At 33.9% G+C, this 13,413-nt stretch overlaps 1 protein-coding gene across 3 annotated transcripts in view; it reads right to left on the reverse strand.

Moving 5' to 3' along the window:
• Nucleotides 1-13,413, reverse strand: part of CBLB (Cbl proto-oncogene B) — a 191,579-nt gene that overhangs the window by 93,636 nt on the left and 84,530 nt on the right. For all 3 annotated transcript variants that reach the window (XM_012777172.2, XM_012777173.2, XM_012777174.3), the window contains exon 4: nucleotides 11,082-11,228. In XM_012777172.2, the coding sequence (XP_012632626.1) occupies nucleotides 11,082-11,228 (147 nt within the window). The remainder of the gene's footprint in view (nucleotides 1-11,081; nucleotides 11,229-13,413) is intronic.

Here is a 13,413-nt window from a genome sequence, read left to right on the forward strand (position 1 = left end):
ACAAAGTACTGTTACATGCAAGTGCAGAGTTGAATTTCATACACATAACAAAGAGTAAAAGAAGTCAATTATTTTTTTTTAAAGAGTATAATGTGTAAAATTTCAACTACGCATGATTCTATGGCGCTACATGTCAGAACCACTGTGTGCAGGCAGTGACTGGATGGGACTTCCTGGGGGTTTGGCAGGAGGAATCTTCCAAGATGCAGGCAATAAGCTCCCTTATTTGGGTAGCATTTACGTTAGTACGTTCACATTATAAAAATATGTCACCTCATATTTATTATTTTTGTACTTTTCTCTATGTACATTGAACTTTAATTATATGTTAAACTTTACAAAAATATTATGTTAAAAATCTAAAATTAAAAAAAGAAAGAAATGTGGGAATGGACAAAGTAACTGCTATAATACAAACAAGGAAATCAACATATTTGTTTTGTTGTTGGTTGTTTTTTCACAGTGGTGGTGGCTTGAAATCCATTCTGCTGAGGGATATCTACTGTTATCTTGATCTTAAACAAAAAAAAATCTGTTATATCTATAGTAACCCATCTCTATTTTTATTTTTATGTAAATTGTTTCAGAAAATTGACCTTGATCAGCAAAAGTATGTTTAGTGTCAGTACTTTTACACTGAGGGGTAGCTTTGTTCAGAGGATAATAGGATATTCATAAGATATATGATATGTTTTGATTTTTATTATAGATACAAAAATTAACATTCTGATTGCTAAGTTCATTGACATTTGTATATAGCTATTCCTTAAATCCAATCATTTTTTGTAATGACTCAATTTCTCAAATGATTTGAAAATAAATTCTTTTCAGACTGTTACTATGCTTGCTATTCCATCAATAATGGAAAAACAAATGTTTTCCAACAGACCATAGAAAAAGCATTATCAAAACTACTCTGGTCAGATAGCTGCCTTACAAAAAGGCATCTTTGATATGTTGGTAACCATGGTTATCAAGGATAGTTATAATTAGATCTAACCATTCTTCCTCATAAATGAAAATTCCTGATATTCAGAGAAAGATACAGGTATTGGGTATTTGTGATAAATCTCTTTTTCCTTTGTCAAAAAGCTCGTAACATTTTGTCTATAGTATAGATAAGTATCATTTCTATGTACAGTGGACAAGTATCATTCTCATTTCCATATTCTGAAACCTAAATCTAGAATCATAACATTTTTTATAAGACTGTAGGAACAAAGGAAATAGTTTCTTTAGTATTATTCCTCATTTTCTCAATAACTTCAGTCATGTGATAGATTTGATGCTTTTTAACTTCTGGTCTTACATCCTAATCTTTGGACATAATAAATAATAAACTTACTGTAGACCTGAAATTACTTTGCACTGAATTATATTTGTTTTCTAACTTTGAAAATAAAGTTTATTAGTGGAAAGAAATTGGAAAATGAGCTGTAAGCACAATCCATAAAATATATAATTTTGAAATTTTTCTATTTAGAAGCCACTGACCATAGAACAGAAAGATTCTGGTCTTAAGGAATATTTGTTCTTTTCTTTCTAAAGCACAAATTTTCTTCAGTATATTTTCTCTGAAAGTTCAGTAATATTTGGTAAGTTCATGCAATACAATAGCTCATGGGTCAAGGCAAGACGCCTTTGATCTGCTACGGTCAGATTAAATAAAATTAGAAAATTATATATTCTAAAATTAGAAAGTCCTGCCACTGAGGGGCTTAAGTAAGGCTTTGAAATGATCTTCTCTTTAGTAATAGGAGCTCAGCCTTACAAACAAACAACAAAAGCCAGTAATAAAACAAAATTCCTCATAAATCTCTCAACATAGGTCAATAAAGTTAAGAAGCAATGGGCAAAGCCCCCTAGAGGTATGAGATAATTTGCGACAAAAGAAATAACTTTCAACAACACTTCTAAAACTCTGACAGGAGAAACTGTGTATATCCTGCTGGGCTTAGATCTACCAAAAATTTCTTTTAATAAGAGAAACTACCGATGATGTTTTGAATAATTCTTTTGTTATTGAGGAATAACAAAGCAAAACAAAACTATAGAGGGAAAATAATTATTGTGTTTCTTATTAATAATCAAATTTTAAAATAAGGAGCCTATTATTAGCAGTCTACTTATGAAAAACAAATCCCTGCACATTGACTTTAAAAAGTTTTATTTACTTTGCTATTGAGTCATATTTTTTCTACCAACAGAACATGATCCCAAAGAACTGCACTTTGAGATTCCACCCTACTTGCAAACTAACAAGTTCACCTATCACAGTTTTATGTAAAGTGGAAGAGGACACCAGGTTTCTGAGTCAAAATCAAAGGACTTTGTTACAGCAAGAACAGTGGCCAGAGTAACAGGACTTTCTTATACTTATTTCCCTGAACACTAATTCCCCTAAGAGGAAGCAAAGAAGGCCAGGTGACATCAGTATACACTGTGAATTTTATTAGTGGAATAGAACCTAGAACCTAGAACTTAAGGAGTCCAAATCTTTTATAATGGGCAATAAATATGCCTGTACAATCAAATGGGTTGAGACTGCTGTTCAAATTCATTATCATACCGTAGCAAGACACCTATCACATCAATGTGACCACTTCCCTACATAAACTTATCAATGCTTCCCCATTGTCAGGGTTTCAAAGAAAAGAGTTTTAATAGTGCAACTCTGCATTTGGAAAACAGAAGTCCAAAGGGCCAGAAATGGACAGGATTTTCAAAGAACTGGAGTCTCTATTGTGGATCATAAACCATTATCCCTTATTTGGATTACATGTTCACCAAGGAATCTTCTGCATATAATATGGCCACACGTATGATTTATCTATAGTGATGTAAGCATTCTCAACTGATGGATTGTGGCATTAATCACTGTAAGTTAATAAAACTATTATTCGGTGTTCTAGATAAGTTTGTCAGTTTATTTAATTTGTGTCTACTCTCTAAACATACTCTTGGTTCTAAATAAATCAAGTTTCAAGGATGAGAACCAGGACCTAAATTATGATGATTTAACTTAGGTTAATGTCACTTATTGAGGGATTCAGAGTAAAGAGAGTAAGGAAAAACAAAATAAGAAAAACATGAATGCATTTATTTAATGTTTGAAGTTACTGCAAAACTTCCTTTTGAACTACAGCAGACACCATAACACTTCAGTCACAGTCATGGCATTCCCCACTGAATAGACTGGAAGGCTCCTTATAAATATGTGTACAATGTATACAAAATACCAACTTCTCCCTAGATGCTGAGCACTCCTCTGATCACTCTAGTAAATAACTACAGTCATACCTCATTTTATTGCACTTCATTTTATTGTGCTTTATTGTGGATACTGAGTATTTTACAAATTGAAAGTTTGTGGCAATCCTGCATTTAACAAGTCTGTTGGTGCCATTTTTCCAACAGCACACGCTGATGTCATGTCTCTAAGTTACATTTTGCTCATTCTCACTATATCTCAAATATTCAGTGTTATTATATCTTTTACAGTGATCTGTGATATTTGATGTTACTATTGAAATTATTTTGGCGCATTATAAATCATGTCCGTGTTAAACAGCAAACTTGATGTATAAATATTGTATGTGATCTGACTTCTCTACTGACTGGCCATTTCCCCTTCTCTCCATCTCCTTGGGGCTCTCTATCCCCAAAGACACAGCAATGATAAATTAATTAGGCCAATTAATAATCCTAACATGCCCTCTAAGTGTTTTAATGAAAGGAAGAATCACATGTCTCTCACTTTAAAAGCTAGAAATGATTAAGCTTAGTGAGGAAGGAAGGTCAAAAGCTGAGACTGGCAGAAAGCTAGGCTTTGTGCAACAAAAAGATTGCCAAGTTGTGAATGCAAAGGAAGAGTTCTTGAAGGAAATGAAAAGTGTTACCCTAGTGAACACATGAATGATAAGAAAATGAAATAGCCTTATTGCTGATACAAAGAAAGTTTTAATAGTATGGATAGAAGATCAAACCAGTCACGACATTCCTTTAAGCCAAAACCTACTCTAGAGCAAGGCCTTAACTGTCTTCAATCCTCTGAAGGCTGACAGAAGTAAGGAAGCTGCAGGAAAAAAGTTTAAGGCTGGCAGGGGTTGGTTTATGAGGTTTAAAGAAAGAAGCAGTCTCCACAACATATTAATAAAAGTGAAAGGTGATGGAGAAGCTGCAAGTTATCCAGAAGATCTAGCTAAAATAATGGAGGAAGGTGGCAACAGATTTTCAATGTAGAAAAAGGATACAGCCATAAGATGACAGATGCTATCTAGCATTTTCATACCTAGAGAAGAGAAGTCAAAGCCTGGCTTCAAAGCTTCAAAGGACAAGCGGACTCTTGTTTGGGACAAATGAAGCTGGTAACTTTAAGCTGAACCCAATGCTCATTTACCATTCTGAAAATCCAATGGCCTAAAACTTATGCTAAATCTATTATGGCTGTGTTGTATACATCGAAAAACAAAGCCTGAATTATTGAATATTTGAAACTCACTGTTGAGACCTACTGTTCATAGAAAAAAGATTTCTTTCAAAATAAAGTGCTGCTCATTGGCAATCCTGGTCACTCAAGAGCACCATGACAATGTACTAGTAAAATCGACCATTTGTGATATTCCTGAGGCAATTTTCTAATGGTACAGAACTAATTTAAAGTATTTATCATCTTTGTATACCCTGTCTTCCCCAACTGAATACATATCACTTATAGGTAGAAAGTTATAATTTGAGATCTTATTTGTTCTTTCTATCTAGGGTCTTGTTACAGTGAGTTGAACTAAATATGCCTCCAATAAATATGCAAGGTTTTATTTTCCTTACTGACATAAAGATACTTAGATTTTTTTAAACAGGCAACAATGGGAGGTGGATAACTAGAAGAAATATTAACTACAATTAGTTAAGTCCTATTTTAGTTCTTTTTTTCTTTCTTTCTAGAGTACTTGTCATACAGTTTCATTGTAAAAAGCCCGTAATTTCTACTGTGTACCCCCTCTTTTAATTAAATACAGTTGAGCTCTTTTTTCTTTAACTAATGGGAAAATCAATCTAGTAAAATGCTAGAATATGTTATCTCACTCACTGGAAAGGTAAATAAGTCATTTATCTGTGTTTCTTATTAAAAGTGAAAGAAAAATATATGAAACCAAAGAAGGCCCATACCACTTCCCCCGGAAATCAAAGGTAAAGGCAATAAATTGAGTTATAAATAGATTATTTTTCTCTATGGTAAGGAAGATAGTTTCTTATCTTCAACCCTATCTTTTATCTATAGATACACATAATAATAAAATATTTTCTTCTTTTTTTTTTTTTTTTGCTTTTAGATTGTTAGGGCATGTGGAAACTCCATCATACAAAGGCAAATATTAATTATATTAACTGTGGAAGTAACAATAAATATACTGATGGCATTTGGAGAAAGATTAAAAGTTTAAATTGATTAATTATTCTGTAACACAGAGCACTTATAATGTGCCAGACATAGTTTTAAGTGCCTTTTTTACTTTCACAATAATCCTAGATAGTAGGTATTATTAGTATTATCCACATTTTATAAGTGAGGAAACAGATAGATAGAGAAACCCAGGAGCTTCCCCAAAGTCACAAAGCTAGTAAAGGTTGTAGTTGGAACCTGTACAGACAACCTGGTTAGAGAGCCTGAATGCCTAACACTAAACGTGCTGTCTCCCAATTATAATAAGCAAGCAAGCAAACTCTGCCTCTTTATCTCTCCATCTCACATGCTCATGCACGCTCTTCTGCTTCTCAACACATCTGAATTAAATGTACAGTAGTTCCTGAAAGTCTATGCATTGTACTGAGCTACTACAGAGCTAAATAAGCCTGACCATGGAGCTTATAATCTAATGGGAAATGTGATAACTAGACAAATAATTTTAATGTAACGATAAAAATAGGAAATGCAGAAGAGAAGCCAGAGTTTAGAGGAGTTTAAGAAGACATCTATAATAACAATAGGGCAAAATCATAAGCAAGATGGACTTTGAAGTATCAGTAAAAATTCTTATGCCAAGATTATAAAAATTTTTACGTGGAAGGAGCAATGTGAGCAAAGACATAGGAACCCATAATTGCAGACATGTCATAGAACAGCCAAATAAACCAACTTGACAGAAGAAGAAGGCATAAGTGGAGAAAAAGAGTGCCTAAATGGTAGAAAAATTACATCATGTATCATGCATTCAACCAACAAATACTGTCTATAATACATACATACAGTATTCAAAGGATTCATTCAATAATCATTTGAAGAACTGTTTACATTTATTATATTGAAAATGGAATTAGCATAACTGAAGGCACTGAACACAGAAAATGACATATAATAATTCTAATACATATATCTGTTTTCACTAATTCTTAGATAAAAAGTCATTGAGGAGCCTTACAATCAAACAGGAAAGACCCCCATTGTAAACATACATTCTATAACACACATGAGTCTAAAATATAACAGGAAAACAATGGAGTCATTAACATTGACGATGTGGAGGGGTGTATATGACTAAGAAAAATCCACAAAAAGGGACTTCAGAACTGGACTTGAAGAAAGGTGTCAAAATTCTGAGACAGAAGAAAATAGAGAAGAGAGGGTCCATGGAGTAGAACTGTATTAAATGATAATTTAAAAAGAACAATTTGTAGATAATAAAGTCATTGCAAAATGAGAACAGAGGATAGACATTATTCATCCATTGATTATTCACATAGTCTGTTAACAACTGTTAGTGCTTCACATTACAGGAAATACATGAATAAGTAAGACATAGCCTCTGCCTTCGAAGAAACTTTCTAACCTATTAGAAATCTGTCAATTGGGAAATGGGGACATGTCAGCAATTCATTGTAATCTAGGATGATAGATGTGAGCCCAGGTACATGGCAGCACAGAGTAGGGATATTCACTTTAGATAAGTATAGTCAATAAAAGTTTCCAAAGTGGTAACCCTGGGTAGGGCATGGGTGACTGGCTATCCAAGCACTAGGGTATACAGGGAAACAAAGATACCAAGGAGTGGAAAATGATAAACATGAGTATTAAGTGTTCCTCATTACATTAGGAAACATGAGTGTTGGGAGTTTATTCCTTTGGAGATGAGCTGAGTATAAAAAATTAAGCTAGAAAAAACACTTCCTAAAGCTTGTCATTTTAATGAGGTTTTAGACTTTGAATCCAATATTATGGAAGAACTTCAAGCAAAAGATTGGAATAATTAATTCTACTTTTTAGAGAGCTAACTGGTCTCACTAAGAAGAACAATTGGACAGGCTGTTATAACAGATAGGGAGACCAATCAGAAGGCTATTGCAATAATCCAGGCAAGAGTTTTTAACTTCAACTTGAAGATGAGAACTTGAACCAAACTAAGTATGGGGAGGAGAGGATGCATAAGAATATTCAAGAGTTAGGCCGGGCGCGGTACGCCTGTAATCCTAGCACTCTGGGAGGCCGAGGCGGGCGGATTGCTGGAGGTCAGGAGTTTGAAACCAGCCTGAGCAAGAGCGAGACCCCCGTCTCTACTATAAATAGGAAGAAATTAATTGGCCAAGTAATACATACAGAAAAAATTAGCCGGGCATGGTGGCATATGCCTGTAGTCCCAGCTACTCGGGAGGCTGAGGCAGGAGGATTGCTTGAGCCCAGGAATTTGAGGTTGCTGTGAGCTAGGCTGACGCCATGGCACTCACTCTAGTAGGGCAACAGAGTGAGACTCTGTCTCAAAAAAAAAAAAAAAAAAAAAAAAAAAGAATATTCAAGAGTTAGAATCCCTGATTCTTGCTGAATTATAGTTGGTTTGAAAAATGTATGTCTAACTCTCCTTAATGTCAAGAAGTACATAGCATGAGTGGCCCAGGAGGTGCCACCTGACTTGCTGAGAAAAATGACAGCTACTCAAGAGTCCAGTCACATTCATGTTCTTTTTTTTTAAACAGCCAGTAATACATTTTTTGAGCTTCATGCTTAGTTTCTAGATTATAAACTACTATTCCAGAGCATGGAGATATAGTTTGCTATTGGTTTCATTTTGCAGAAAGTACTTAGATACATTTATTCAATTAACGTTATTTTTCTTTTCCTACATATTTCTACAATATCCTGGTCAACAGGCTAAGAAAGCAAGAGCAGGATTAAACTGTTAAAATATTAAAATAATTTTCATAAACACTGAACAAATGCAGAATTTCCCAACCAGCTGGCCATGGTACATGTTGTGTTATGGCTCCTTTTGGGCCTCAAGGCAGGCAGAGTCTCTCAGTTGCTGGGCTTGGGCCCTCAGCAGAGAGGTGGTACCAACATAAATTCAAAAAGGACAGTGCTATGGTTGGACTGCTCCCTCCAAAACTCATGTTGAAATTTAATCATCATTGTGACTATATTAAGATAGTGAGACTTTAAGAGGTGATCAGGTCCTGAAAGCTTTGCCCTCATGAATGGATTAAATGGTTCTATTTAAAGCTGTTTTCAAGTTTAAAGGTACCGGCTAGGTTAAATGAAAGCATTCTCACATGGCCTCAATGTGTAGCAGGATAGATGACAGGCATACTGCCATAGGAGAACTAAGTTTTAGGAAAATACAAACTAGTATTAGAGCATAATGAAAATAAAATAATCTAAGCTTTTGAAAGGATTACACTATACATGTATGCATTCATTCAATATAATACTATGGAACTATGAGGTGAAAACCAAGAAGAATATAGTTTCTCCAATTATCTAATAAAAGAATCATTAATTTTGATGACTATAAAAATATGGATACATTCCAGAAGTAGCTTGAAATTTGGCTATTATTCACAAAATAAAAATGTTAAAGACAAATTAAGCAACTTTCTCAATTCAGTGAAAACAGGAGGCAAAGGCAAAAGGATTTGGTAGGCAGGGAGAGTACTTAATCAGTATTTCAAGAATTCCCCATTTGATATAGTAGTGATTTCACTCATGTAGCAGTTGAACAGAAATTTCAGTCCCTTGATGTCTGTGGTTATAAATAAAGGAAAATAAAGATGTCTCAAATGTATAATTCTCTGTGGTTTAAAGTGCCAGCAAAGTAAACTCCTCTCTTAAAAAACATGTGAACAATCTTTCCATTTTTTACTGACCTTATGACAAGTAAACAATTTTATAACCCACCAGAATTTTCAGTTTTCAAAAAGAAATACCACAAACAATTTGTCCTATATATTTTTTTAAACTTTCAGAGAAAGTTTATTTTGAAGGTTACTAACTGTTTGTACTATGCTTACAGTGTTAATACATGAACTGCAACTGCAGGAAACCCCCTCAGTTCTTACATCCTGAACTTAGCAAGACCTTCTGCTTTCTACAAATATTTAATTAGTATACTCTCTACTATTATTTTAATACAGATGACAATAAACCTTTTGTTAAAAATTCCACCACATTTGTGAATAGGAATATTACAAATAGCTAGATTTCTAGAACACAAAATGTCTGTGTTAATTGCAATAATGGTATTTTCTCCGTTAATGCCTAGAAATAATTCAGAATACATTTTAGTATAAGATGTGGAAAATAGGCTTCAATATTTTTAAAGCCAAAAATTGTGTATTTAATAAAATGTGTATTACTCTATGTAATTATATCTTAATCTTGGTGGTAGCTCTAGATAAAAACAGCACTTTGTAAACAAGAAGAGAAAAATCAATATTACAGTTCACCATTATCAAAGTACTAAAATGTAAAGTGTATACCAACATTTTATATGTCTAATTTCATCAGTTAAGGAATAAATATAGACCTTTAATATAGGATTAAACAATAATCCATGTGTAAGTAATCACTTTTCCTCCTTACTATTCAGCCAGGGTCTTGCCTATATTCTAGACATTGTGAGGGTTCACTCTCATTAAAAGAGATCCTTAAAAGATTATTGAGAGCCAGGTGTGGTGGCTCACACCTGTAATCCTAGCACTCTGGGAGGCCGAGGCGGGCGGATTGCTCGAGGTTGGGAGTTCGAAACCAGCCTGAGCGAGACCCCGTCTCTACTAAAAATAGAAAGAAATTAATTGACCAACTAAAAATATATATACAAATAATTAGCCGGGCATGGTGGCACATGCCTGTAGTCCCAGCTACTTGGGAGGCTGAGGCAGGAGGATGACTTGAGCCTAGGAGTTTGAGGTTGCTGTGAGCTAGGCTGACGCCACGGCACTCACTCTAGCCAGGGCAAGAAAGTGAGACTCTGTCTCAAAAAAAAAAAAAAAAAAAAAAAAGGTTATTGAGGAAACCGCTTGTCTCCTGATGCTCAGTTCTTAGTCATCTTACTGAGACATTTGGCAAAAGTTTTGCAAGTTTTATATAAATTATGCTGACTTTAGACATTCAATTCCTATTATCTATTTACTGAGCTTACCATAATTTGTAGCTGAGTAGGAAGTACCTAATAGAAAACAACTTTATCCAGCTACTTTGTGCTGTACTACAACTCTGTGATAATATTATCTTCTATATCATATTCACACCTGTATACTTTCTGTACAATAAATCAAAGAAAGGGTAGATCAGGGTTCTAGGGCCTTCTTTTTCCTCAATTTCAAATCTTAACTAAGCGTAACACACCACATTCTCTAGGAGGCAGTCCCTGATTAGTCCAATCTCGAAGCAACTGTTCTCTCTAAAGTATCAGAGCAATTTATTTATGCCATTTTTAAAGAATCTATTCCTTTCTACCTTTTATACTGTATATATGTGTTAGATGTAAATTCACAAGAAGTTATGACCTTCTCATACAAAGACAATACCTTATATATTTCTGCTACCTAGAGCAAACTAACTCAATGAATGCTCAATTAGTTAAATAACACTGTCTAATCTGATATTATTTTATAATAATTAAAAAAACTATTTCATTATTAAGACACCCTTTTGGTGGTGTCACCAAAATCTACCAATCAAAACGTTTATCAAAAACACTCATATACATTTCAAAATACTCAAGTAAAATCTATTCTACACCATATGCAACTGGAGGCAGGACTAGGTAACCATTGAAAGATGGATCTAAACTACAAAACTGACTTTTACTTACTTGTCTCCAAAAAACTTTCTCCAGAATTCAGCAGCATCTGCTTTTGTGATACGAAAGTTATCTCCCTGGAACTGACCATTGGGAAAGATAGCTTTGATTTCTGCCAGCATGTGACTGAAGATAAGGGACAGTTTTGTGAGATTCCGTCTGCAGACACAAGGGAAAAAAACAAAGAGGAAAAATAAGTATCAATACGCACATAGTTTTAATGGGAATACATATTAAGACAAATAATATTAGGTATGTATCAATGTAGGTCTTGGTGTTTGATCATGAATCTCAACTTAATGATGCCCCTAAAAACAATGTTCATAAAAATAACGTACATTTAAATTCTTAATAAGCTTTCACTTTATTATTCATTGATGTATCCATTTAACATAAAGAAGAAGAAGATCAATTACATGGTATCACTGAGCTTATAGTTTAATGGGACAGATGGACACTTGAAAATATTATAGTCAAAAATAAATCCTAAACACAAAAGACAGATTGACTATTTCTACCTGGAGGAGTAAGTGAAGATTTACCATTAGAGGAGAATCTAGGTAGGCAAGTCATTGTTTGACAGCTGAATGACATGTATTGGAGAGAGAGGGACGAAAGGGAAGAAAAAGGTATTCTAGGCAAAAGAAACAGCAATGTACAAACGTTTGTAGGCAAGAAATAGAACTAAGTATTTGTCTAATACTTATGTTTGGCGCAGTTAAAGCAGAACAGACAGTAGCAGGAGGAAAGCACATGAGACAGGGTGACAAAGTCTGGTTGGGATATGACATAAGGAGGCATCTGAATCAATGGGCAAAGTTTTTGTCAAATATATTTGCCACTCCTACCTAAAATACAGATTTTTCTAATGATACCTTCTAGATATGTGCACATTATAGAAGCTCCCTGGGCAATTCTAATGTGCTCCTCTCATTAAGAGGTACTGCTATAAGGAATGGGGAGTCAAAATGGTTTCAAAAGACTAAGTGCACCACCTGGGGGTAGGACACGCTTGATGTTTTGGTAAACATTAAACATCAAGGGGGCGGGGAAAGAATGGTAGGGGCAATATATGTAACCCTAACAATATCTGTACCCCCATAATATGATAAAATGAAAGTAAAAATAAATAAATAAATAAATAAACTGCAAAAGACTAAGGGCTTGATGAAATCTCTGCATTAGGAGAAAACAATTGCGAAAGTATAGAAAAAAATGGTTAAGAATGGAGATGCAAGTATCATCACTATCCTAATTTCTATGTTAAGTTCTGGGGGTTCTGATATGATTAAAAACATGATTTAAAACATGCTTCATACTTAAAAATAATACGATCAATCACCTATAATCTTTCCTACCATTTCTTAAGTTTGCCGCATTATGCTGTGAATCAGTCCAAAACTTTGCTAGTGTTGCATAGCAAACAAGCAATTGAAATACAAAATACTAAAGAATTTTTCAGTTTTAAACTGACCATGTTTTTTTTATATTCCTGTTTACTTAGAATGACCGGAGTTCAATAGATACATACTATATGTATTTCCATTTTGAAGCTTCAACTTTTATGTGTGTGTCTGTTGGGAGGTGAGGTGGAGGCAACTGTTTTTTCAGCTCAAAGAAAATATAGAGGAAAATTAACACGGAGAAAGCTATCAAATTTATAACATATAAAACCATATAATATAGCAACAGGCCTTTGTCACTGAAAGTTGTAGGACTTTGTCCCACATTTACTCATGTATCTATGGTTAATGACTCTCAAATAACAATCAAAATCCCATGTTTGTTCCCAAAGAGATCATGTATTCTGCACCTGTCAATAAAGTCAACAGGCATCATTCTTTCTAAAATATTTACAAAAGAAACATATAATTTCCCATGTAAGATGAATTTAGAATAAATATATTCATGATAAAAAGTCATAAAAGTAGTAACAAGGAGAAAATAATAAAGTATGAAGTATTCTATAATATCAATAAGTTTATCTCCATTACAAAGTGAGTCACTTACTGCCATAACCTATGCTATCCATGATAACATCTATGAAAAATGAAAGTCAGAACTTAGGTCTTATTTTAGTGCTTGATCTGCAACAATAAACAATCTGAAAATGTATTATGGTTATACATAAACATTCTATCATTTTCTTAGATTCAGCCATACTTTTGCACACCTCAACCTAATTCCTGTGTAAAATTTCTCTTAATTAATTGAATTTTTTATATTGACCTGCTTTTATCATCTATACTTTCTCATTTAGATGATGGTAGGTATGAGATATTCAGTCTTAAAAAATGAAAAATGAACTGTTATACCATATCAAAGGAAAGTCTTGTGGTCAATA

The sequence above is a fragment of the Microcebus murinus genome, chromosome 1 (assembly GCF_040939455.1).
Source record: "Microcebus murinus isolate Inina chromosome 1, M.murinus_Inina_mat1.0, whole genome shotgun sequence".
NCBI lineage: Eukaryota > Metazoa > Chordata > Mammalia > Primates > Cheirogaleidae > Microcebus > Microcebus murinus.